Here is a 21616-nt window from a genome sequence, read left to right as displayed (position 1 = left end):
ATACTGTTTTGGACTATATCTACAATACAAATATTATTCAACGGACAAATAATTTGTCCAATATAATAAGTGGACTGGCAAGAAATAAACACAATTGTCATGATCGCGCCAAAAGATCTTTTAAGTTGGCAACAATTTTATTGGCCTTATGCTGGATTCATATCGCGTTTGATATCTAGTTAAGAAAAATGCTGATATCCAATTAAAAAAGTGTGTTTTCTAGAGACTATTAATTGAAGAAAAAATTATCAGTTTTTTTTCCGAGTTGTATTTATCAGCCTGTTAGTTCAAAATGTTAAGTAGAGCTAACCTAATTGTTGATGTAATCCCAGATCATTGTTTATCTAAGGTTATACTAACAAATATGAGTTGAATGTATTGAATAAATTATAGATGACTAATTATTATAGTTAGCAATTAGATATAATTAGTTCAGTTTCATAAGCTTATATTCAAAATTGTGTTTTATACGCATTTAGAATTTTATTAGATTAATATTTAAAACTTAGCAATTTTTTTTTTGTACACTTTTTCTCAATCTTTTCCAACGTAAATTCGAGTTATTAATTTAATATTCAAATAAGCCGCAAATTTTAATAAATCGGCGCGTGACGTGCGATATCTCCGACACTGCGCAAGTATGACTTCGATTGACGCATATACATTCACGCGTCCATCCGCAGACGTCAGAGAGGAAATAATCGCAGTATAGTGTGTATCTTGTGCATAAGAGAGAGATAGTTCTTTCGCGCCTGCTTATATTAAATTAGGTAATTTATCTAAATATTCGATATCTTGTTTTATCTTCCTAATATTATTCGATAGTACGTAAGATACTTATTATTTCGCATTAAAAATTTTTGAATTTATGAATATTGATGGAAAAAATTTCTTGTGTGTAACTTCCTCAATTGTAATTAAAAATTTAAATCATACTTTGTAAAGTATAATTTAAACATTTACATATACATTAGACTTAATATTTCTTCTATGATCTCTGTGATTATTTTCTTATGGAATTAAATTATTAATATTTTGAGATAACAATATTATATTTTGAAGTTAGTATTGGCATAATTGTATAATGCACAAAGATGTTTTATGTACGCTATATTTATAGAAAATCAATACTTTTAATTTTTATCCAATAGAGCTTATAAGGATTCTCTCTTCTTTCATCAACAGTATAATGTATCTATTCAATTCTTTCTCAATACATATAATAAATATATAAATAACAATAATAATATTAACAACGAGAATTTTAGTTTGCCATTTATTGTTATCATAAATCTTTTTTCAGAAAAGAAAATGAGAAGTGGCAGCAGATTACTAAAAGTTCTTCTACAAGCTTCAGAGAAGGCAGCAAATATTGCCAGGACTTGTCGACAGAAAGAAGCCTTATTTCAATTGCTGGTACAAGAAAAATCTCTAGAAGAAAAAAATCCTCGCTTCTTCCAGGATTTCAAAACATTAGCTGATGTTCTTATTCAAGAAACCATCAGACATGATATAGAGATTGAGGTAAGTTGGCAGATTTTTCTTCCAAACTTTGATAAAATGTCAACTTATACTTTTTCAGTTTTTAACTCATTGTCATAAATAGTTTCCAGAATTAGCTAAGCTAGTACAAGGGGAAGAAACCAATGTATTTAGCAATACCTTGGGAGAGTCTATTATTGTGGATGTCTGTTCGTGCAGCGAAGATACAACACAACTACTGACTAAAGTTATGGGCAATGACGTTGTGGCAGCAGAATTACTCGCTGCTGAAGTTCATAAGGATGTTCAACTTTCAGATGTACCAATCACGTTAGAGATCCCCGATGATTTTGACATCAATGTAGATGATCTTGGTATCTGGATAGATCCAATTGGTAGGTACACAAACACAAAAAGAATAACAATTTGTCATTGCATATATTCAATTCATATTTAGTAAATTTACATTAATTCAGGGCAAGAGTGAAAAAATACAAAAGTTGTTGGACAGTATTATGGTAAAAAACTATGTCTCTCTTGTTACTAAGAATCATAATTGGCCTCTAAACTGAGACGCAACACTTGTAAGAACTTCTGTTTGTTTTGTAGTTTGATAATGCATGCCTGTGGAGCAATTCGTGGAACTTTTGTAGATTCAACAGCAGATTACATAAGCGCAACGGAAGCGGTGGATGAGCAGACGGAATTACATTTAAGCGGTTTACGTTGTGTCACCGTATTAATCGGGGCATATAAGAAAAGTACAGGAGTACCGGTTTTGGGTGTAGTTAATCAACCTTTTGGCACCAATGTAGACTCGCAGTAAGTAGAATTTCGAGATAAGCTTTTGGATAAAATCAAAATATAAACTTGTTTCTTATTTTGTGTATTTTTGTACGCAATAAGAATGTGTCCATTAGACCGGAAATATATTCTCTGTGCATAATTAAGAGCTGTTTAATCGTAATATTTCAAAAATATATTCATATATTAATGTGAGCTTTGTGTTCTTTTCTTTATTATGTATTATATTAAAATTAATTCAATTAGTTACATATTAATTATATACTCTATAACAGATGGATAGGAAGGTGTTACTGGGGTTTCCTGGCAAGTGGCATTAGCAAGTCTTCCATAAGCAACGCGTGTAATGATGATAAAATCATTTTACTCAGCCGTTTCGAAGACGCTGATGTGAAATCAAAGCTATTAAATAGCGGATTTAGACTGGTGGAGGCGACAGGAGCAGGATACAAGATACTGAGCGTTGCTCTCGGACAAGCAGCTGCCTACATTTTGTCAAAGGGTTCCACTTATAAATGGGACACGTGCGGACCGCAAGCCCTTTTGTCATCAGTAGGCGGAGGCATCATCGAATTCAAAGAATTTATCGTGCATCCAAATTCCAACTTGGAAAATCTGAATGTGAACTATTTACCTGTCGGCACGAATTTTTCTAATCGTACAGGCTTAATAGCGTATAGAGATCCTCAAATCTTGGAAACATTCAAATGCATTTTAAGTAAATCATCTAATTAAAGTAAATACGACAAAGAAGTATAATGACAACACATTATATTCTGCAGATTTTTTCGATAATTACATGATGTTACATCTATATTTGATTATCACAAGTAAATCATATCGGACTCGCTCATAAGTGAGTTACTCCACTCTATAAATTTTACGTAGAAGAATTTTAGCTGATTTTATGAAATTTCTTCATAACTTTTGTGATATTATCTCCTTAGACTCTGATTTGATCGTATGAAACATTCTAATACAGATGATATCCAAACTATAACATAACATTGATCAGACAGACGGATTATTATTATTTGTTTAATGTTGTTAATTGTTAATTGTGATATAATAAATGTGAGTTCAAATATATATATAATATATCGTCACTTTTATGCCGCAACCACGAATGTGCAATTTTGTAGCTTAGTTATTGCTATTTGAAAATTTAATTTGCTCCGAAAAATCAGATTCTTGTTTTATTCTTGTAATTCCTTCAAGCATTGATTTACTGTCGCTATCGCATTCGCGTTTCTGACATCGTTGTCCAAAATTAGGTAAGAAAATTATATTACTGAAAAATCGGAAAATTAGCAACATTCGTGGTTTTGGAATAAGGGGGACGATATATAGATATAAAATTGTATATATTTTTGTTTTTATTTGTGCAATTTAAATCAATGTCTTTTTAAGAAATATAAATCTTGCATCGAGAGCCTTACCAATTTATTATTTATTAGGCTCCCATTCTGACATCGATTAATCCTTCTCCACCATGATAATGCGGCGTGGTTTGTGGTTGATTATCATTGTTATTATTGTTATTGTTAATGTTATTGTTATTATCAAGAGGAGGAGACGGCGATATTTGATTATTATCAGGTCTTTCTTCAACAATAATAATCGGTTGAGGCCAATACTGTTGATGCTTTTGGTGTCCCGGTGGAACGTTTTGCCACGGTCCTCTACCAGGATGACGGTGTTGCGTGTTATCGGCGGCAATAATCATCTACAAAAATAGAAGTGCTTTTTAAGTTACGTTCTGCGCAACATTTTGTGCAATTTAACTGAGAGATACGAATTTTTTTTTGTTTTTCAACATTACCAAATCATTCGTCTTGGGATTTTGGCACACCCATTCAACATCGGGACCAAATATATTATTTTGATTTTGTTGTTGCATCCACGTTGGTCCGCGAGGAGGGTTGTTTCCTCTACCAGTTTGAATGTTAGGTCCGTAAGTTGCCCATTGATAAGCTTTAGCCTCGACAGCCACAAGTAGTGCAATCGCGATCAGAAGCATTTTCATTTTCTATCGTTTAAAAAAAAATTAATGTAGCAAACAATTTATGTGGTTTTACAATACAATTAACGCGAATTTACTTTTACGTAAAACACTTGCGTCAGAACTGTCGGTTAATTAACACTAAAAAATTAATTAAATTATTTGTCAATATCCATTGTAAATATAATTACGAGATAAATTAAATTTATATAAGCTGAATTTAATGCAAAACAAAATTCAGAATCAGAACGCGATTAAATTGCATTAAAGTATGTAAATATTACTTCAAACATAAAGTCAATCTTTACATATAATACACAATTTGGAGAATTATGCGGCATGATAATGCTATAAATTATAATGTTCTCCGACAAATCACGAGTATATAATATTTTTATGTAATTTTTATGTATATATAATATTTTTTGACCGCAACACACAATTTAATCACGAGATGTACAAACTTTTTTAATTTGCGGATCACAAGACTCCGCGAACAATGGTTCACTCTGAGTGATATGAAAAAATATGGAGGAAACTCGAGATTGACGGGAAAAAACGCACTTCGCTAATGACCGAATGCCTCAACGATGATTCCTTATATAGCGAAATTAGCATGCAAACTCCGCATCCGGTATCCAATTGAATCTGACTAGCATGAATACGAATGATCGATCACGAGATGAAGATTTTGATTGACTTACGGTATATCGGTAGGTATGTTGTATGTTGTTCGAGAGATTTATCTAACTGAGAAATGTCTCGCGTTATTAGTCAATTAAAGTCCCCTCTCGGCAATATGCTGTCGTAAGACCGGTTTGGACTTTTGATCGAACGGATATCTCAAAATTACGCGAATAACCCCGACGACTGCCGCTATCATTAAGCATCGAATTATAGGACGTGCGAGACCGGCGTCGGACGCAAGATTATTATAATTTATGTCACGGTTTATCGTCGCCGCACATTTAATGTGCAAAAGGTCAATGAATGTCGAGCCGATTACGTCGCATTTTTCTTCAAGAAACGAACGTTTTCGGTTGGCTTTTGATAATCTATCGGTGTATAAACGATCCGTGAAAATTCAGATAAAGAAATTTTTCCTTAAAATTTGTTACTTCGGGCTTCATTGAAATTTTAATTTGAAAGGAGCAAAGTATTTAAATAAGTTAATCAAGACAAAACACAGTTTAACAATATTTATCGCTTGCTCTTATCCATTGTAATTTTCCATTGTGAACTTTTTTAGAACAAAACATTAGTAAAATCTATGTAATAACTCTTTTCAAGATTACTTTAGAGAATAAAGAATTTTTATTATAAAGAGTAATAAATTAATAAATTTTAAAGTTTCAAATAGAAATTGCGTATCAATTTTCATCATATTTTTAAGTGTAAAAAATTGACAAGCAAAATTTATTTCTTACAATTGCAGATGTTATTCAATCAAATCATAGATTTCAGATTAATTTTACAGGAATAAATTCTATTATTTATAACGCTATAAAAATTATTTGTTTATATGCGTCGTAGAAAAATTTAATCAAATGCCATCCCAGTAAACATCGAAATCTTGGAGACATCGAAAAGATATTTTATTCAAGATGTCTTCAAGATATTTCTAAAAGATATCTAGAAGTTATTTAAAAGATGTCTAAAAAAGTTTCGTTGAAGATATCTTTATAGAATATCTAAAAGATATCTATAGACATCTAAAAGATCTCTTAAAAGATATCTTTTAAAATATCTCTTAAAAGATATCTTTTTGTTCATTTGGGATACAATTTAGCTTACGAATGTATACCGGCGTACTGCAAAAGATGCAGTCAAGTAACAATTCCAGTGGTTAGATGGAACCACCGGAACGAATTGCTGTAATATCCAAACCGGTCAGAAATGACACTGGTGACTGAGAACTAGTCATTCACTTTCAAAGAGATTTTAAAAATATCTCGAATGGATTTAATCTCCATCGTATATATATTCAGTATACTTTTTTATATACAATTCAGAAATAAAATATTTAAAATATTAAATTTTTTAAATCGACTTTTTCACAAATTTTAATTTATTAAAATTAATCATATATCATTAAAAGAATACAAAAAAATTCCCATGTGGTTTTTAAAATTTATATTTACTTATCTAGATATATTTTTGATTATGTCAATATGTGATAAAAATAATATCAAATGTATTGCTCATTTTACAACTACATATCTATATTAAAATATTTTATTATTACTTCGCATTATTATTGCAAACATTTTCAATATTTTAAAACGTTTTTTTTTTCCCTTCTTTTTTGCTATTCTATTTTTTTCGACTAGGCAGCTGTCCAATCGACCATAGTCCTCGCTCAGAGTAAAACGAACACAAGGTCTTCAATGAACGAAAGCACTCTCATCGAAGAGTGGTCGCTTAAATACTACGTCTCGCTATCTCGCCAAGAGACGTCTGGGATTCTTCGCCGCGTTATCACAAACTCTATCGGCGATTACTTTCGAGCTCAAGAAAACTAGGTTTGAATCATCCGTGTATTAATTTAATGTTATTCTTTTTTGTTTGTTTGTTTCGAAAGCCCGTACGTACCGCTCACGGGCTTTCAGACTTAATGTCTCTTATTACCGTGTGCACAACTATTGCCTTCCTAATGAACGCCGTAATTTATAATACGTGGCGGCTGCTTTTGTCGGTTTATTGGGCGCGGAAACCGGGGACACTTCAAAGGCTCCCTTATCATTTATGTGTCACGCGTTATTCGAACGGCTATCGTCGGGTCATCGATCGTGGGGATTTTATAATTTGGCTATTTGCGTATGTAAATTAAATATATATAATTGCGATACGCCTCTTTTGAATTGCAATTAACAAAGCAAGCGAGAGATCGATCAACATGTTGCACATTCTTTCGATAATAACAAAATTTCAATGCTTAATTATTACTGGAAGTTTTAAAATATTACAGATCAGGAAAAGAATAGCATATTGTGTAATAAGTAACTGGATCTTTCGATAGATGTTTTTGTTTGTGCACGCTCGTTATTGTACAATATGCAATTATTCCACGTAATTAAAAATGGATTAATATTTCATCGTGAACCCAGTAATATTGTGAAAGAAAACGTAATTCTCGTCAAACTACGAATAATCATTGCTGGTCCCGGAGGCTCGTTTTTTTTCCCCTCCGCTGCGGTGCACTTTTTCTCAACGTAAAATAATTGACGCGTTTCTCTTTTGCGGCGATCCCACGAAACGCAACGTACATATATACACAGAGAGAAGGCCGCGGACATTAATGCGTCCCTCCGATGTGACAGACCGCGTGTCCGTCGTGTCGGCCGAGGACAGAAGGAGAGGTGGAGTTCACGAGCGGTTGTGTTCGAAATCGAGAATACGTCCTCCGCGGCGACGACGACGGAGGTGGAAGGAATTTTAGTTGTAATGCGGCCCACAGAGAGCATTATTTATTAATAGCAAACCCGATGGTGTGTGCATCGCCGCTATGAGGGAGTGGCGCGGAGCGCCATGCTAGAACGAGCGCAACAACACGATGAATCGTGGAACGGATCTCTTCGTGTCTTTTTCTCTCCGGCCTCCTCATCGGGGATCTTCCTTTTTTGCGTCTCTTCTGTCTCTCTCTTTTACTTTAGATCGCTCCCTCCCCCCTCCGCCCCTCCCTGCCCACTTCTCTTCACCCTTCTTATTCTCCGCGCGGTCCTTCTACCGCCAGCGTTCGCTCGTCGTCGCGCTTTCTCTCTTCTTTCCGCTCCGCGTCCTTGTCGCTCACGCGAGCGTTCGCTCGCTCGTTCGGCCTCTCACTCTTTCTTTCTCCCATTGAATACCCGGTCGCCGCTCTCGCTTACACGCCCACGGGACAGCTCGCTGTTGAAGGAGAGTGGACGAACGCTTTGTCGGCGCCCGCGGCCGAGATCAAACGCACCGACTGCTTCCTCCTTTCCCCCGCGCCGTAACACGACCAAGGCACCACCGTTCGCTCGCTCGTTCGTTCGTTCCTCCGCCTCGATCTCTGCGTTATGGTCTCGCTCTCTCTCCCTCTCTCTCTCTCTTTCTCCTCCTCTTTCCCACCGGTATCGTCCGGCCGCGCCGAGAGTCCGGCAAAACCGACCGACGCCGGCGAGTCGCTCTCGCTGCGCTTGCTTGCTCGCGGTAAAACCGTATTATAGCCTTCTCCGTATCCTGTCCTGCGCGTCACGAGAGCCTCCGTGCACCTCGCAGCCGCACGAACTGCGACACGGTCCCTATATGCCTCTTCCGTTTCTCTCCTCAAGAAACCGCCGTTTATCTCTTTCATCTATCTCTCGCGATAAATATTTACCTCGCCTTTTTGACGCCGTTAATCGACACGCTCGTGCACGGTGTACGACAGTCGGTCGGCCGATTTATCAGCCGACGTGTCTCTGTATGCGCGCGACGAGAGCCTCGCTCTCGAGCGCTCCCCATCGGCGATGTTGACGTCGCGAATGCGCGGTGTCCAGCTGCCACTTCCTCGTTTCGCGCGATCAAGCGTACGAAATAATAAGCTTCCGACATTACAGACGGATGCAAATAATCCCTATATTTACACGTGACGCTGGAAATCGAATCCGCCAACATTACAATCCACTTTAATCCTTGTTTGTGATCTACGTGTTGCGTAGGTGACCACCGGTGAAATCATTTAAGGCGTACGATAAAGCGAGAAAGAGAGAGAGAGAGATAAGAGAGTCGGCGATTGAGTTCTTGCCGGTGGCACAAGACGCATCTGGAAATAGTTTATTATTAATAGATGACTCGAATTCACGGAGAGACAGAGAGGGGGAGGGAGAGAGAGAGAGAGAGCTCGCTGCCGGCGTTATTTCGAGATTAGTCTGTACCCGCGTTTTTGAGCCGCGTGTTTTATTCCCCTTACTGCCGAACAGCGCGCACGGGGCTCTCTTCCGTCCCCCTGTCCCCTACCATACCACCTAACCACCATCCCGCTTCCTCTGATCCCCTCGCAACCCCGCTAGCTGTCCGTCGTTTCGCTTTTGCCTCTGTCCTCCCCTTGCCGTGCCGCCGCTCTTCTCCCTCGTCCCCTTTCCATCCTTCGCCAATCCTCTCTGCCGCCTCTTAAAAACGAGACTTGCCGCCGACTTTCCGACAAAGGAATAAAGAAAAGAAACAACTAGCCACGCTACGCGGCTGAGGATGGCACGGCAAACCGTACCGCAACGCGGCACGGCACGGCACAGCACAGCGTAGCACAGCGCAGCGCGGCGCAGCGCGACGCAGCACAGCACGCCACAGCACGGCATGGCGGGTAGAGAGCCTTTCTGTATAGGGAGTGCAAAGGGGGATGCTTCGGGCCGACCGACCGGTCAGTGGCGTCGTCGCTCAGGATCCTGTAACAGAAAATTTCAAACGCGGAATTCGTTTGAAATCTCGATTCTCGGAATCTCGCCCGTATTGCAACGTATTCCGTTATCATTTAATCTTATCGTTACGCTCGAGTTTATTTTGCCTTTTTCAAGATGCGATAACTTTATTGATAAAATAAATGAAAGATAAATATTGGACCATTTCGTTTATCAATGAGAGAATAAATCTTCCACGATAATATTTAATATAATATTTCGATATTACATATTTTGACAACTTGAATATTATCAAATTATCGTCGAAACAAGCTTTTAACGTACTTTATCTTACTGTCCCATTCTTTATCATTTGACTCGATTAAATCGTTGATAAAGCAATGAGATTTAATTTACAAATTTGCAAATATGTTTGATGCTGTTTTGCCCTACAATGAGAAAACTGACTGAAAAGATACCGCATAGAAGCATACGAGTGTTAGTATATCACGATATATAATATTTAATTTTGTGTTACTCACAAAGAGCCCCGCCGTTTTTTGTCACGGCCAATTATTTCTCTTCTCTTTTTATTTCCATCGAGCATGGTGTGCTGGCAGTTGTGTACAGCATCGGTAGCAAAATGTCCAGAGGGATGAAACGGTGCATCCCGAAAGCAGCTGAGCCTCTTTCGATGGTGACGCCTATGTTTCTTCTGAAACACCGCTAGGAGATAATAGCGTACGGGTACAGTCTCCAAAAAGAGTATTTCTGATTTGACACAGAACCTTTCCGAGTAATACTGCGCAGTACTTCGATTCAGTGAAGCAATATCAATAAAGAATGTTTCAACAAAGGGAGGAATGCGAAATTTGAGCGCTTTTCTTTAAACTGCTCGCCCCTTTCCCTCGCGTTCTTTTCTCATCTGACTCATCGTCTGACTTGTGATTCATTCAAGTGTCGACAAACACAATTGTGTGTTGTTTGTGAACGATAATGTGCGTGCCGTTGACGTAAACACCAAAGAGATTCAATGGCGATATCGATTTTACCAAAAATAGACCGCAGTTTCGGGTTTCTTTTTGATGACGTCCGCGATTGTGAGCCTCCACTGTAATTTTGCGCAGGAGGAATGCTCAACTTATTGCGCGAATAAAGAAAATAATGAACTCTCAACTTTATCGATTCCCAATAGTTGGCGGTTAAATTTCGGCGATTACTGTAACGCGTGATTACTATAATCTAAGTCAATTTTGATAAACAGTGTCATATCATACGTTAGTGTGCAACGTGAGGATTAATTGATGTTTGGCAATATCGATCTCACCTAATTCTATTTATATCCACATTGTAATATCTCGAATGGCAATTCGCGACTATTTGTTTAAGTAGCAAGAATTAAAAAACAATATCGAAAAGAATCCCAAGTCTCGTGATTTACGGAGATAAAATAGCTTTTGAAAATCGCCCTGAACTTGACATTAATCTCGCGCAAAAAGAATTGCAAGGAATACATTTGCAGTTCAAATCACAGTAACATGCGCGTCTATCACCGCGTTCGTAATTTTCGATGCTCGACACGGCGTCGTTTTGCATACTCCGGAAACGACAGAGTCAAAGATCGGCCGCCGCTGTCGCGGCATCCTTTCGTGACGTGTTACACAAAAATCGCAATGTCAAGTTATAAATTGCATTCAACACATACAAAATCAGCTAATGGAATGGGACAAACCTATTCTATATATTTAAAAAAATAGTGTAAGTATTGTTTAATCAATAATATTGACCGAGTGTGAAATTCGCGTTAATGTGTCAACTTCGAGATAGTGCCAGGCGTTCGTGTCGTCTCTTTTCGCATCAAAACGCGAGAATAACAGCGTGATGCTAATCCTTCCTCGGTGTTAAGCTCGTTTTATACCGCCTGTAATATACAAAACATTTGCAGCAGAATTATACTTCCCAAAGAGAGCGTATTTCCGAATTCTATAAATCGTAAATATTTCAAAACTATAATTTGTAATATGCCATTGAATTAAAATTATAATTTACCGATATTCATTGCATATCTGGCTTTCGCTTCAGTTTTCGTCATAGAAAACGGAACGTTTTAAACATTTGATAAAATTTTGCAGTATTATGTACACATTATACGATGTGTGCGCGATTCTCTAGGGATAGAAGCCTGTTGCAGTTCCGGATCGTATAAAGCGGGCTTTACACTGTGAGCTTTTCGGAGGAAGACAGCGCGCTCGTTCTCCGGCAAACGAGTATGCAAAGGAGAAAGAGAAAATAAGAGAAAGAGCGAGAGAGAAGGTTGGAGGGTCGCCGCGCCTCCTACCTTCGGGGTCCGCGTATCCTCGGCTCGGCACTGAGCAACGACGAGCCGAGGAGCGCGGGCTGCCTTGCCTTGCTTGCTTGCCTGGCCCGCGCGGTGGTATGGCTGCTGCGGCGATGGTGCCGTGTCAGTGATGGTGGTGGTGGTGGTGGTGGTAGGGAATTACGGGGAACGTGCTTTTAGGCGAGGACGAGCGCCCGTAGTAGTGTCCGAGCCACGAGGCGAGCAGGTTTGTACCTGTGTGGAGGTCTCAGTACCTCGCGTCCGACCGTCGTTGCGCTTCGTTGCGCGAGCGACAAAAACGAAGTCCTATCAACGGTGCCGCGGTGAATTCCCCGAGTGAATGCCGTGAGGACTGTCGGATTCGCTCGGTCGCTCGTTTACGCCGTTGGGCTCGCTCGGCCAGGCTCCGCCACGAGCACGTGTGTGCAGTGTGTTGTATTGCGACGGCGGCGACAACGGCGGCGGCGACGGCGGCGGTCCTGTGTACGCGCGTACAGTGTGTACGAGCGCTCGTATGGAATTTCAATAGTGTGTACGACCCGAGTGCGCATTGGTGTTCCTCGTATTGTTTTCTGATCGCCGCCGACTGACAGATCGACCGCGATGTGGGGAGGATCGTTGATGGAAAAGCTACGCCTAACCGGAAGTACCTGAAAAGAACGCGCGCATTCAGGACGACAAATCGGCAAATTGCAGAAGAAATACAAAGTGTTCGCCGCTACCGTGGTTCAAGAGCGAGCAATAAAGTGCGGAGGAAAAGGAATCGCGGCGATCGCAAGCACGCACGCACGCATGAAGATCCCATGGCTACCGGATTGGTAAAGTGGTGGCGAGCAAGGTTTCTCGCTGGCTACAGACCCTTTTCTGGTAATGATTCTTTCTTCCTCTTGGATGCTTCTTTCGCTGCAACGATATCAAGACTCGCGATTGTCGAAGATGTTGCGAAGCGTACTCGATTCAGCCCTAAAAAAATAAATACAGAATGTTTATTTTTGTTGAATTCAAATTCTTGTGTCTGTGATAACAGTCATTCTTAAATAAATCTATAATTGTAATCAATGCACAAATTGATACAAGAAATTTCATTGCTGTATTTATTTTATTTTTTCTATTAAAAGTTAAACAATGCTTTCTTGCTTTATAATCAGATTCAGCTTGTAATTGAGATAAGCAATATGAATTAGCAATCAATTTGTAAACCTCATTATTTCTTTCAAAATTATGTACAGTAATATTTTGTTGTAACTGACATACATTGTGTTTCAAGAAATGTTTTCCTAAATGCAATACTTGCGATGACGCGGTACTTGTTTACGACGATAACAGGACGCAATTTCATTGCGAAAACGATTATATCACATGAATGCTACGCAAAACTCGACAATCTGCTTGTTCTTAAAAGAAAAAACCTATATATTTAGAGATTTGTAAAAAATATAAATTCTTAAATAAAGATTTAAATTGATACCGTATTATCTAAATTGGATTCTGTGTTATAGAATGTGCTAAAATTAATAAGATTTGTTTTTCAAGGTGTGTCGATAAGCAATTATTTTTACAGAAAACAATCCAACTTTAATAACGAAATCGATCTGTTTTTCTTTTCACGCACAATAGATAAAATAAAATCGCAATTTTCTCTCTAATTTTCTTTGAAGATTGTTTTAATATATTTGTATAACATTAAAATATGCATATCAATTATAATTTCAGATAAACATTATTCAATCATTTTTTGTTAGAAAAAGAGATTTAACCAAAAAAAAGATTTAAGATTTTTTTGTTAAAAAAATTTTGAATTTATTCAATTTCTCTTTAATAATTGAGAAAGCATTTTTAATAATTGAAATATATATTGTATGATAAAAATGTTCTTTTACGCACCTTCTACTGTTTTTTTGTTTTCTTACAAAAATTTTTATCTCAATAAAAACTAAATAGTCTTGACAGAAAATATTTAAAGAATGAGGAGGATGGAGGAAAAAGGTCTATCGAATAAAAGGAATGTTTCAGTTTAGCGTGGCGCCTAACAATCGTCCTGCTGCGAGGGTTGACCGTCGTTAGCCACAGATAATGTTTAAATATCAAATTGATACCACGTGGTATTACGTCATACTTACATTTTTCTTAGCTTTTCGTTGGCGTCTGTAGTCTACACTCCTTGTCTCGTAACGTTTTGTTGAAAATAGAGTGGAAATTGTGGTACCCACGTTTGGAAACAACAGTTTTTCAAAGCCGTTTCGAATTTCTTTTATAGTACTCCAATTCTTCACAAATCTGATCGATATTATGGATCGATTATAGCTTCTAAAACTTAGTAAACAAATATTTAATTGTAAAATTACTTACTTGATAATGATGACATAATTGTAAAATTTCAAGAAACCTCCAAAACGATCATAAAAATCAAAATGTGCAGTGCCAAAGTAACGAGTTTCGGATTGTTTCTCTTACATACAACAATTGTACTGAAATAATTATTAAAATAAATCAGTTAATGTGAATTTTTCAGAAATAATATATTAATAGCTTGAAAATATGTAGTATATTTTCATAATTGATAATAATAAATTGCGAAAAGTTTTAATTGAAAAAAGTACTTGTAATATGTTCCTTAAGTTGCTACTTCCAAAAACAATGTACACTGAGTATCCATTAGTTTTCGCTATGGTAGTAGTTTGTAACGCACGAGTATCATATGTCGAAGGTAAATTTGCGTTCCTCATGCACAGACACGCACACGTATCGTCTGTCGTCCGAGTTTAACAGCTATGTCTATCGTACATCCGCGCTCTGTACCCGTTAGCTGGGACGAGTTTATGACCCAATACACAATGGTTGACGATAAAACTGAAGCTTACAATTCAGAATGTAAAAGCTAAAATGTTGTTCAAAGCGAGAGGCTGGCACACAAATCTGGAAAACAAAAAGCAGTTTTTTAACAATAATTTTTTCGGTTTATGGCTGATAACCGTTTTTTTTACACCGTGTTGAGTATAGTGCATAATGATTTACTAATGTATATAACTTCAAAATTGAAAATTAGCAATAAGTATCACATGATGCAGAAATACAGTTGTGTGATTAAAATAAATGTATCAGAATACTATATTAAATTATGATGCTAATCGTGACAATAAAAGTAACATTAATAAAAGTAAAATAGATAAAAATTAAGAAATTAAAGATTAAATAATTAAATCTTTGAGGATAGCAAATATTTTATGAGAACATTTTCTCCTTCCATAAAAAGTCAGAAATTATAATATATTTTGTAAATGTACAAATATCCTTTCAAGCCACCTTTTTTTTTATTTTCTCTCTCTTTGAAGTGTAAAGTTATACTTCCAACTGTTGCGTAAATACGCATTACAAAATAAAAACCTCAGAAGAATTTATATGCAAATGTGAGGTTAACTTTTATATAACAATTATAAAAGCAAAACTTGTTTCCTTTTTTCCAAAAATTTTGGTCAAATCAACAGTTTTTCATATATTTACAAATTTGAATAAGATATCGGTCAAGATTTAATTAAATATTAATTTTGTTATCGCTCTGAAAGCGTTAAACTTTTATGCAGTTATATCGCCACGAATAAATGTCGAGATCATTTTGTTAACAGCGTCGAAATCTGTTCACTGAAATTATAAATCCAAGCTTACAATCCTTGAAGTATGTGAAATCAGTGCCCCGACATTAAATTCGTTGGTCCTGTTTAGAACTCTAAATTCCAGCTGCTTTTCCGGTTACTAGACCCTCAAAGGTTTTCTCCCCGACGGAACGCCATATGACTGGGCACGGAGAAGTGTAAAAATACCGCCGCCTGCGCTGAACATCATGCAGCAGACAGCACACCGCCACCAGTGCGGATGCCGCAGCGCGTGTGTTAAATGCCGCCTTTTATTCGCTCCTCTGCTCCTCTCGCTCGGAAGAGGAATCGCGATCGCGCGCAATGGGAAAACAAGCATGCGGGCAGCTTTGCACCGCGCTGCAAGCAATTCATATGAAACAGACCGACATCGATATATAACAAAGCGATTGATATAAAATAATCCCGCTAGAATTTTTCGATATAATAAACAAAAATAAATATTTTTTAACTCCATCCTTTAAACAACGGTTAATTTTATGTTAGTTTCAGAGCTATGGAAATCCCAACGTCTTTGTATAAACTTTCCTCTTACTTGTTTAGTTGTAGGGACTAATACGGAAGGTAGCGATTCCGAGGAGTTGCTGACGGGCGTACCGACAGCTTGCAACATCTCTTCTCCGCCGACGACGGAACAGCCGATTTTAATTCCCCCCGCGGAGCCGCCGCAGGTCGCGGTTGATGGTTCAAGCGTACCTGCAGCACCAGCCGGTAATGATGAACAGCCTACTTGCGGTACAACGAAACAACTTAGTTTCGAGGTGAAATATTTTAATTTATATATTTGGTAAGAAAAGAAAGATCGTAGCGAACGACATCGCGTAACATTTTAAAGATTTCAAAAGATATAAGTGAAAGAAAGGAAAGCAGAGGAGGAGGAGGAGGAGAGAGGGAGGAGGGAGAGATGGAGGGGAGGGGAGAGAGAGAGAGAGAGAGAGAGTGAGAGAGAGAGAGAGAGTGAGTGAGTGAAGAGGAGAGAGAAAGAGAAGATGTACAAAATTATATTATTTTTTTAAATGCATAAATTATATGCTTGTTATTAGAACTTCCTTGATAATATATTATTTGTAAAATTGTAATATCGACTAATTTTATCTTACCTATTAATTTATCCAAATTATTCTTGAAAGCTTTAAGATATACGATTAGATTGAGCAATTCTATTCTTGTTACACTCAAAAAAATGATCTTGCAATAATAGCTAAAATTTTCTAGGTGTAAAAAAATTAACTAAAACAGATAAATGATTAGCAATTGTTGTGATATTGCATATGTAATTACTTAATCAGTTTAGATGACAGAAACAGAATATATATCTGTATTGTTTGTGAACTTTAAAAAGAAAGTTTCTCTAAAGCGCCTATCTATATAAGATCAATCACGTGTTAGATCATGCAATGAATAACATTTAGCAATGGTACCTAAATTTTTCAGAAGCTATTGCTAGAACATTACTGCTATAAATTCTGTATGTGACAAACAATGTTTTCACAGATACGAAAAATAGCGATACATTCTTGTTGCGATATCTAGAAATCTAACTACATCAACGAAATATTTTTTTGAGTGTACAGGAATTCGAATGCGACGTATCGGTCGCGGAAGGTGATAAGAGACGGCAGGAGTTCTCCTTCACTCTGTACGACTTCGACGGCCATGGCAAGATTACGAAGGACGACATAGCCGGTTTAGTGACGACCATCTATGACACGCTAGGCGCCTCGATACAAGTGCCGCCGTGTGGTAGTAAGACAATTAAAGTGAAATTGACGGTGTCGCCGGATCAGCGGGCGAGCAGCAGCAGCAGCCAGGCACAGCGGAACGCTACCAGCACCTGTTTAAATGCCACGCAAACGCCGCAGATCACGACGTTACCCGGCCATCATCACAATGCGTCGTCCTGTTGCCATTTGAAGCACGCCGCCCCGTGCAATCATGCAGCAGCCGCCGCCGCCGCCGCCGCCGCCACGCATGCCACCGCTCGGCACGGCGCGAGCAGAGTTCCCAGAAGGAGAAGAACGCCGCGGTATCGTTGTCAGGTGAGACCTACATTTCTCGTATGCCTATGTATGCACGCATGCCGACCGATCGGTCGTTCCGACATCCGAGCCATGCGCGCGCGATATGCTTCCTGAGTCGAGATTCCAACTGCAACACTAGAAGTATAAAAAAGAAATGTAAACGTTTCTCCTTGAATCCGCAAACGATACTTCTCTTTTTCCAGAATTTCAATTATTTTTTGCAAATTTTAATCATGATACGTAAAATCAAATGTGTAATTTCTCAATGCGAGAAATAATAAATACAAGCCTGTTCGAAAACGTTTGATAATATTGCATCTCGGATTGAGAAGTGAAATCTATAAATGAATTACTTGAACGACTTGGTCTTGATTCCCATTGAAGGCTGAGCGGAAGGAAGTGGAGACTCACAGCGAGGACGATGACGAGAATGTCCGAACAAATCGAGTACAGCAGGAAGAGCTGCGTAGAAGAGTCGGTCCAGTGCCCCATTTACCATCCCCTTATTCAAATAGCTCGGAGGGTGATGTAAGCGACGATAGTGACACGTCTCCCGCATTTTCGCCATTAACGCCACTTCTTACAGTGAATCAGAGAAAGCGCAGCGGCGCCTTGCAAAGGCAACAACTCCTGGAAATTATTCAGGCTAACATGGAAAAGAATAATCTCAGTTTTCACACATCAAGGTGAGTTGATTGCGATCAGTTTCATAAAGAGTTAATACACTTTATGCATACATATTCCGGATATTAATCTTCATAAGTGTAATAGATAATTAAAATGCTTGGTGATCTTTTAATTTTATTTTCAAATATATAATTTAATTAAAAATAATATCTTCTATATTGTATATGTATAATTTCTAGCACTCTGTTCACATTGTGTACCTTCTTTCGTTTGTATTTATCGAATTTTACAATTTTGTCTACAGAAAACGACATCAAAACGAACAAACACCGCGCATTCCATCTCACAGTCCGAATTTAAAAACCTCGAATCATAATCAAGACTGCCAAGCATCTCCGGAGTCTCGTCAAACGGCTCCGACTTATCACAAGCCCGTTCGTGAGAGCACCCATCATTCCGTGGCATTTCCCAAAACGCCGGCCAAATCGCGGGCGGCGAATCTTAGGAAGACGCGGCACACGACACCGAGGAACAACGCGACGCATCCCTCTTCCCAAGCCTACACGACGTATCCCCAGATGCTGAATCGTAACGTGATCGCGCCGACGACGGCTTACACGGACACATCGCAACATAATACCAACATTAACAATACTCATCGTAATATCGTCAACCTCGTGCCTAACAATCAGCAAACGGCGGCCAACCAGACAATCATCAACAATCACAGTAATGTGCAGCGCAATGACGCGCAATTCGTCCAGTCGCAGCAGAGCGGTAGAACAACCAAGAAGCATCAGTTGAAGCACGCGACACGGGAACAGGATCAGGCCAGAGCGATGGCACAGGTCGTGCGTTGGCTCGAACGCGAATTCTCGCAGAACGCAGTGGCGGCCACGTCCGGCCGAAGGCACGTTCACGAGCACATACATCATCATTATCATCACTATCATGCCGAGGCGTTGGTCTAATTAGTAACGACAAGTAAATTTGTTTTTTTTCTAAGCTTCTTGAATCTGGAAAACGACGTAACACGAACACGACGTAATAAAAAAAATGTTTAGGAAGAAATTTTTTTAAGGTGATTTGTACTTTGACATCGTGTGTCGTTTAAATTTCGTTTGGCGTTTTAATTGCGAGCTCTTGTATCAATTATTTTATTAGGAAATCGTGTACTCCGACGTGTGAGTTATTCATTGAATCTCCAGTTTGTTTTTGTGTAAACTAATTTGTACATACTACATCACTCGATTATATTTTTAATTGTTAATATGAAGACGAATAATAGGCCGATATATTATCGCGTATTTTTCTCGACATAAATCGATTGAGTTTCTCCTGGGTATTGCAAAATGTGACATTACATTGCTCCGTAAATTTCGAAACATCGGTTAGATAAAATAGTATTGTTTTTCTTATCGCACTCTTTCATATTGCAAACAGAAAAGGGTACCGCAACTTGTCGAAAGTTACCGCGGAAGGCATACGCATTTGGCGTGAATTGAACGTACTGAACACTATTTGCGCAAGTTTCCTTGAGCAAAGATATAGTTACTATAAATCTCAGGCTTATAATATATCACGCTGCCGCAATATCGAAATGTCTCACCCGATTATGGTTGCAATTTGATAATGAAATATGTATAATATGTTCGTGGACGCATTTTTTGAAATAGAAATTGAGAAGCGATGCATGGATTATAGCGTGCTATAGAACTACATTACAGCTAAATTACATTCCTAGGCAGAAAGGGAAGATATACTCACGCATTTTTTTCATCCGAGCGCGGTGAATTGCGATTACCCATCGTTGTACATAGAAAATATCCCAAAGAGAAACCTTCCTTCAGTATACAAGCTTATGATTAAGGGAAACAAGCGATCTAGAATCATAAACTATTATTAAAAAAAAACAAAGTTCGACGCATAATCGAACTGTGTTGTATCAATGTTCCTGTAATCAGAGGTTGATATAACTCTCTTTACCAAACGTAATATTCCTAGGAAACGCGGGTTTAAGTGTTTGTATACCCGTATATTCGGCGAACGCACGGAATTTTTTTCGGTAAATGCTTAAATCTCTTATGTACAGGGTGTTTCACTTCTATCGGATATTTATGTGCTGTTAACAGATTCTTCGGCTATATTGGAACAGATTTTTCTTCGGCGAAATATCAGTGTACTTGGAAAATTTTTAAATCGTTCTGCCATCAATTTTCAGACTAATAATTGTGGTTAGGTATATACGATTGAAACACAATTAGATAGTTGAACAAAAGGAATATAGAAACATAAACAGGAACAACTGACCTTATACAGCCGAATTCTTTTTTATTTAATTCTGTGAATCATAGCTATAGTAGTTTATTAATAAAATTTTATATAATTAAAAATTCTTATTTATATAAAAATATATAATGTTGAAACATTCAGAGGTTACGATTAATGATAAGTGATCTGTCTACCTCGATATTTTTGCTGAAAAATCTGTCAAAAAATATCTTAGAAATGTTACATCCTGCATATATTTTACTAGTCCTTATATTATTGACAAGTAAAGCTCTTATTATTCGCGAAGTATAATGGATATCAAGAAAGAGTGACAATTGGGTTCTTACTAGTGCCTTGTAATTTGTAACTCGTTTTCCACTTGCGAATATTAGTCCTTCTTTTGTAAATCCTTTTCTTACTCAATTTGTGAATGCAAATTGTTCCATATTCAATATAAAACTGTACTTCCAAACTTCGTTTTTCTACTGCAGTTTGCTGCAAAAATTTCGATCACTATTATAGTTGAATGGCGTTTTTTTATTGCTGATATTGTTAATATTGCGCAATACACATGTGTAAACGGAACCATAAAAATCGACAATATTTCTCAATCGGGTATCACGATGAAGAGTATTACAATTACCTTCAGCGATAACGATTAATAGTAATACGAACTTTAAATTAATATTAAGACTAGATGCATTGACAAATGTTACTCATAAGGATCCTTGATGATGTTATATATTGCGGGACTCTCGTAATTTTATATATATTGATATTTGTAATCCCTGTAGATATTTTTTCTGTAACTTTTCTATTGTTATTTATTAAAACATTTTTATACTATATCAAGTTTTATCTATTGAACGCATCTTGCCTTATTTTGTCTTATTTTTGCGTGCAATGTAATATATATCTTGGAAATTGCCAAGATCCGCTAAATTTACTCGTTTTTTCCCGTTCGGCAAAACTGAATTTTTATAACTAAAAATTTGTTTTTAAAAAATTTCAAGTGCCTTTAAAAAAAATATTATTTGCAAGATTCCACAGTTGCTATTCTCAGGATTTTTGCTCAAATAATTTTT

General features: G+C 37.6%; 3 protein-coding genes and 1 long non-coding RNA gene across 11 annotated transcripts; 2 read left to right on the top strand and 2 right to left on the bottom strand.

Moving 5' to 3' along the window:
• The first annotated feature begins 512 nt into the window (after positions 1 to 512).
• On the top strand, positions 513 to 3718 carry Ipp (inositol polyphosphate 1-phosphatase). 2 transcript variants are annotated; one of them, XM_067347002.1, is made up of 5 exons: positions 513 to 770; positions 1304 to 1524; positions 1607 to 1877; positions 2145 to 2304; positions 2562 to 3718. In XM_067347002.1, the coding sequence occupies exons 2-5, from the start codon at positions 1312 to 1314 to the stop codon at positions 3019 to 3021; spliced, it is 1104 nt and encodes a 367-aa protein (XP_067203103.1). In that variant the 5' UTR covers positions 513 to 770; positions 1304 to 1311; the 3' UTR covers positions 3022 to 3718. The 2 variants fall into 2 exon arrangements, with proteins under 2 accessions (XP_067203103.1, XP_012232747.1); XM_012377324.2 differs by having other exon boundaries at positions 518 to 770; positions 2136 to 2304.
• LOC105678195 (uncharacterized) lies at positions 3041 to 5194 on the bottom strand. Of its 4 annotated transcripts, XM_012377327.1 has the most exons (4): positions 4853 to 4921; positions 4109 to 4315; positions 3726 to 4012; positions 3041 to 3280 (listed from the first exon to the last, which is right to left on the bottom strand). In XM_012377327.1, exons 1-3 carry the CDS (start codon positions 4904 to 4906, stop codon positions 3740 to 3742), a joined length of 534 nt encoding a protein of 177 aa, XP_012232750.1. In that variant the 5' UTR covers positions 4907 to 4921; the 3' UTR covers positions 3041 to 3280; positions 3726 to 3739. The 4 variants fall into 4 exon arrangements, with proteins under 4 accessions (XP_012232750.1, XP_012232752.1, XP_012232749.1 ...); XM_012377329.2 differs by lacking the exon at positions 4853 to 4921 and adding an exon at positions 4993 to 5194 and having other exon boundaries at positions 3041 to 4012; XM_012377326.1 differs by having other exon boundaries at positions 3041 to 4012.
• A 3433-nt stretch (positions 5195 to 8627) lies between these two features.
• On the bottom strand, positions 8628 to 18123 carry LOC136996979 (uncharacterized). 4 transcript variants are annotated; one of them, XR_010887803.1, is made up of 8 exons: positions 17987 to 18123; positions 15626 to 17768; positions 14563 to 14878; positions 14312 to 14430; positions 14083 to 14239; positions 10167 to 12925; positions 9253 to 9672; positions 8628 to 9053 (listed from the first exon to the last, which is right to left on the bottom strand). It is a non-coding gene; the product is annotated as an uncharacterized lncRNA (long non-coding RNA). The 4 variants fall into 4 exon arrangements; XR_010887804.1 differs by having other exon boundaries at positions 9256 to 9672; XR_010887805.1 differs by having other exon boundaries at positions 9261 to 9672.
• Positions 12691 to 21377, top strand: nkd (naked cuticle). Its single transcript, XM_012377288.2, has 5 exons — positions 12691 to 12829; positions 16156 to 16373; positions 17187 to 17651; positions 18018 to 18319; positions 18565 to 21377. Exons 1-5 carry the CDS (start codon positions 12766 to 12768, stop codon positions 19229 to 19231), a joined length of 1716 nt encoding a protein of 571 aa, XP_012232711.1. The 5' UTR covers positions 12691 to 12765; the 3' UTR covers positions 19232 to 21377.
• Positions 21378 to 21616: the final 239 nt, after the last annotated feature.

Source organism: Linepithema humile, chromosome 1 (assembly GCF_040581485.1).
Source record: "Linepithema humile isolate Giens D197 chromosome 1, Lhum_UNIL_v1.0, whole genome shotgun sequence".
NCBI lineage: Eukaryota > Metazoa > Arthropoda > Insecta > Hymenoptera > Formicidae > Linepithema > Linepithema humile.
This window is presented reverse-complemented; position numbering and strand designations above follow the sequence as displayed.

Excerpts from the sequence above, each read along its gene's own strand:
- Ipp (XM_012377324.2), top strand. The coding sequence starts at position 1,312 with ATGAGAAGTGGCAGCAGATTACTAAAAGTTCTTCTACAAGCTTCAGAG. Across the intron at positions 1,878-2,135 it reads TATCTGGATAGATCCAATTG|ATTCAACAGCAGATTACATA; the intron begins GTAGGTACACAA and ends GAACTTTTGTAG. Across the intron at positions 2,305-2,561 it reads GGCACCAATGTAGACTCGCA|ATGGATAGGAAGGTGTTACT; the intron begins GTAAGTAGAATT and ends ACTCTATAACAG.
- LOC105678195 (XM_012377326.1), bottom strand. The coding sequence starts at position 4,906 with ATGCTAATTTCGCTATATAAGGAATCATCGTTGAGGCATTCGGTCATT. Across the intron at positions 4,316-4,852 it reads GGCATTCGGTCATTAGCGAA|AAAATGAAAATGCTTCTGAT; the intron begins GTGCGTTTTTTC and ends TTTAAACGATAG. Across the intron at positions 4,013-4,108 it reads ATCCCAAGACGAATGATTTG|ATGATTATTGCCGCCGATAA; the intron begins GTAATGTTGAAA and ends CTATTTTTGTAG.
- nkd (XM_012377288.2), top strand. The coding sequence starts at position 12,766 with ATGGCTACCGGATTGGTAAAGTGGTGGCGAGCAAGGTTTCTCGCTGGC. Across the intron at positions 12,830-16,155 it reads TGGCTACAGACCCTTTTCTG|TTGTAGGGACTAATACGGAA; the intron begins GTAATGATTCTT and ends TTACTTGTTTAG. Across the intron at positions 17,652-18,017 it reads CGCCGCGGTATCGTTGTCAG|GCTGAGCGGAAGGAAGTGGA; the intron begins GTGAGACCTACA and ends TTCCCATTGAAG.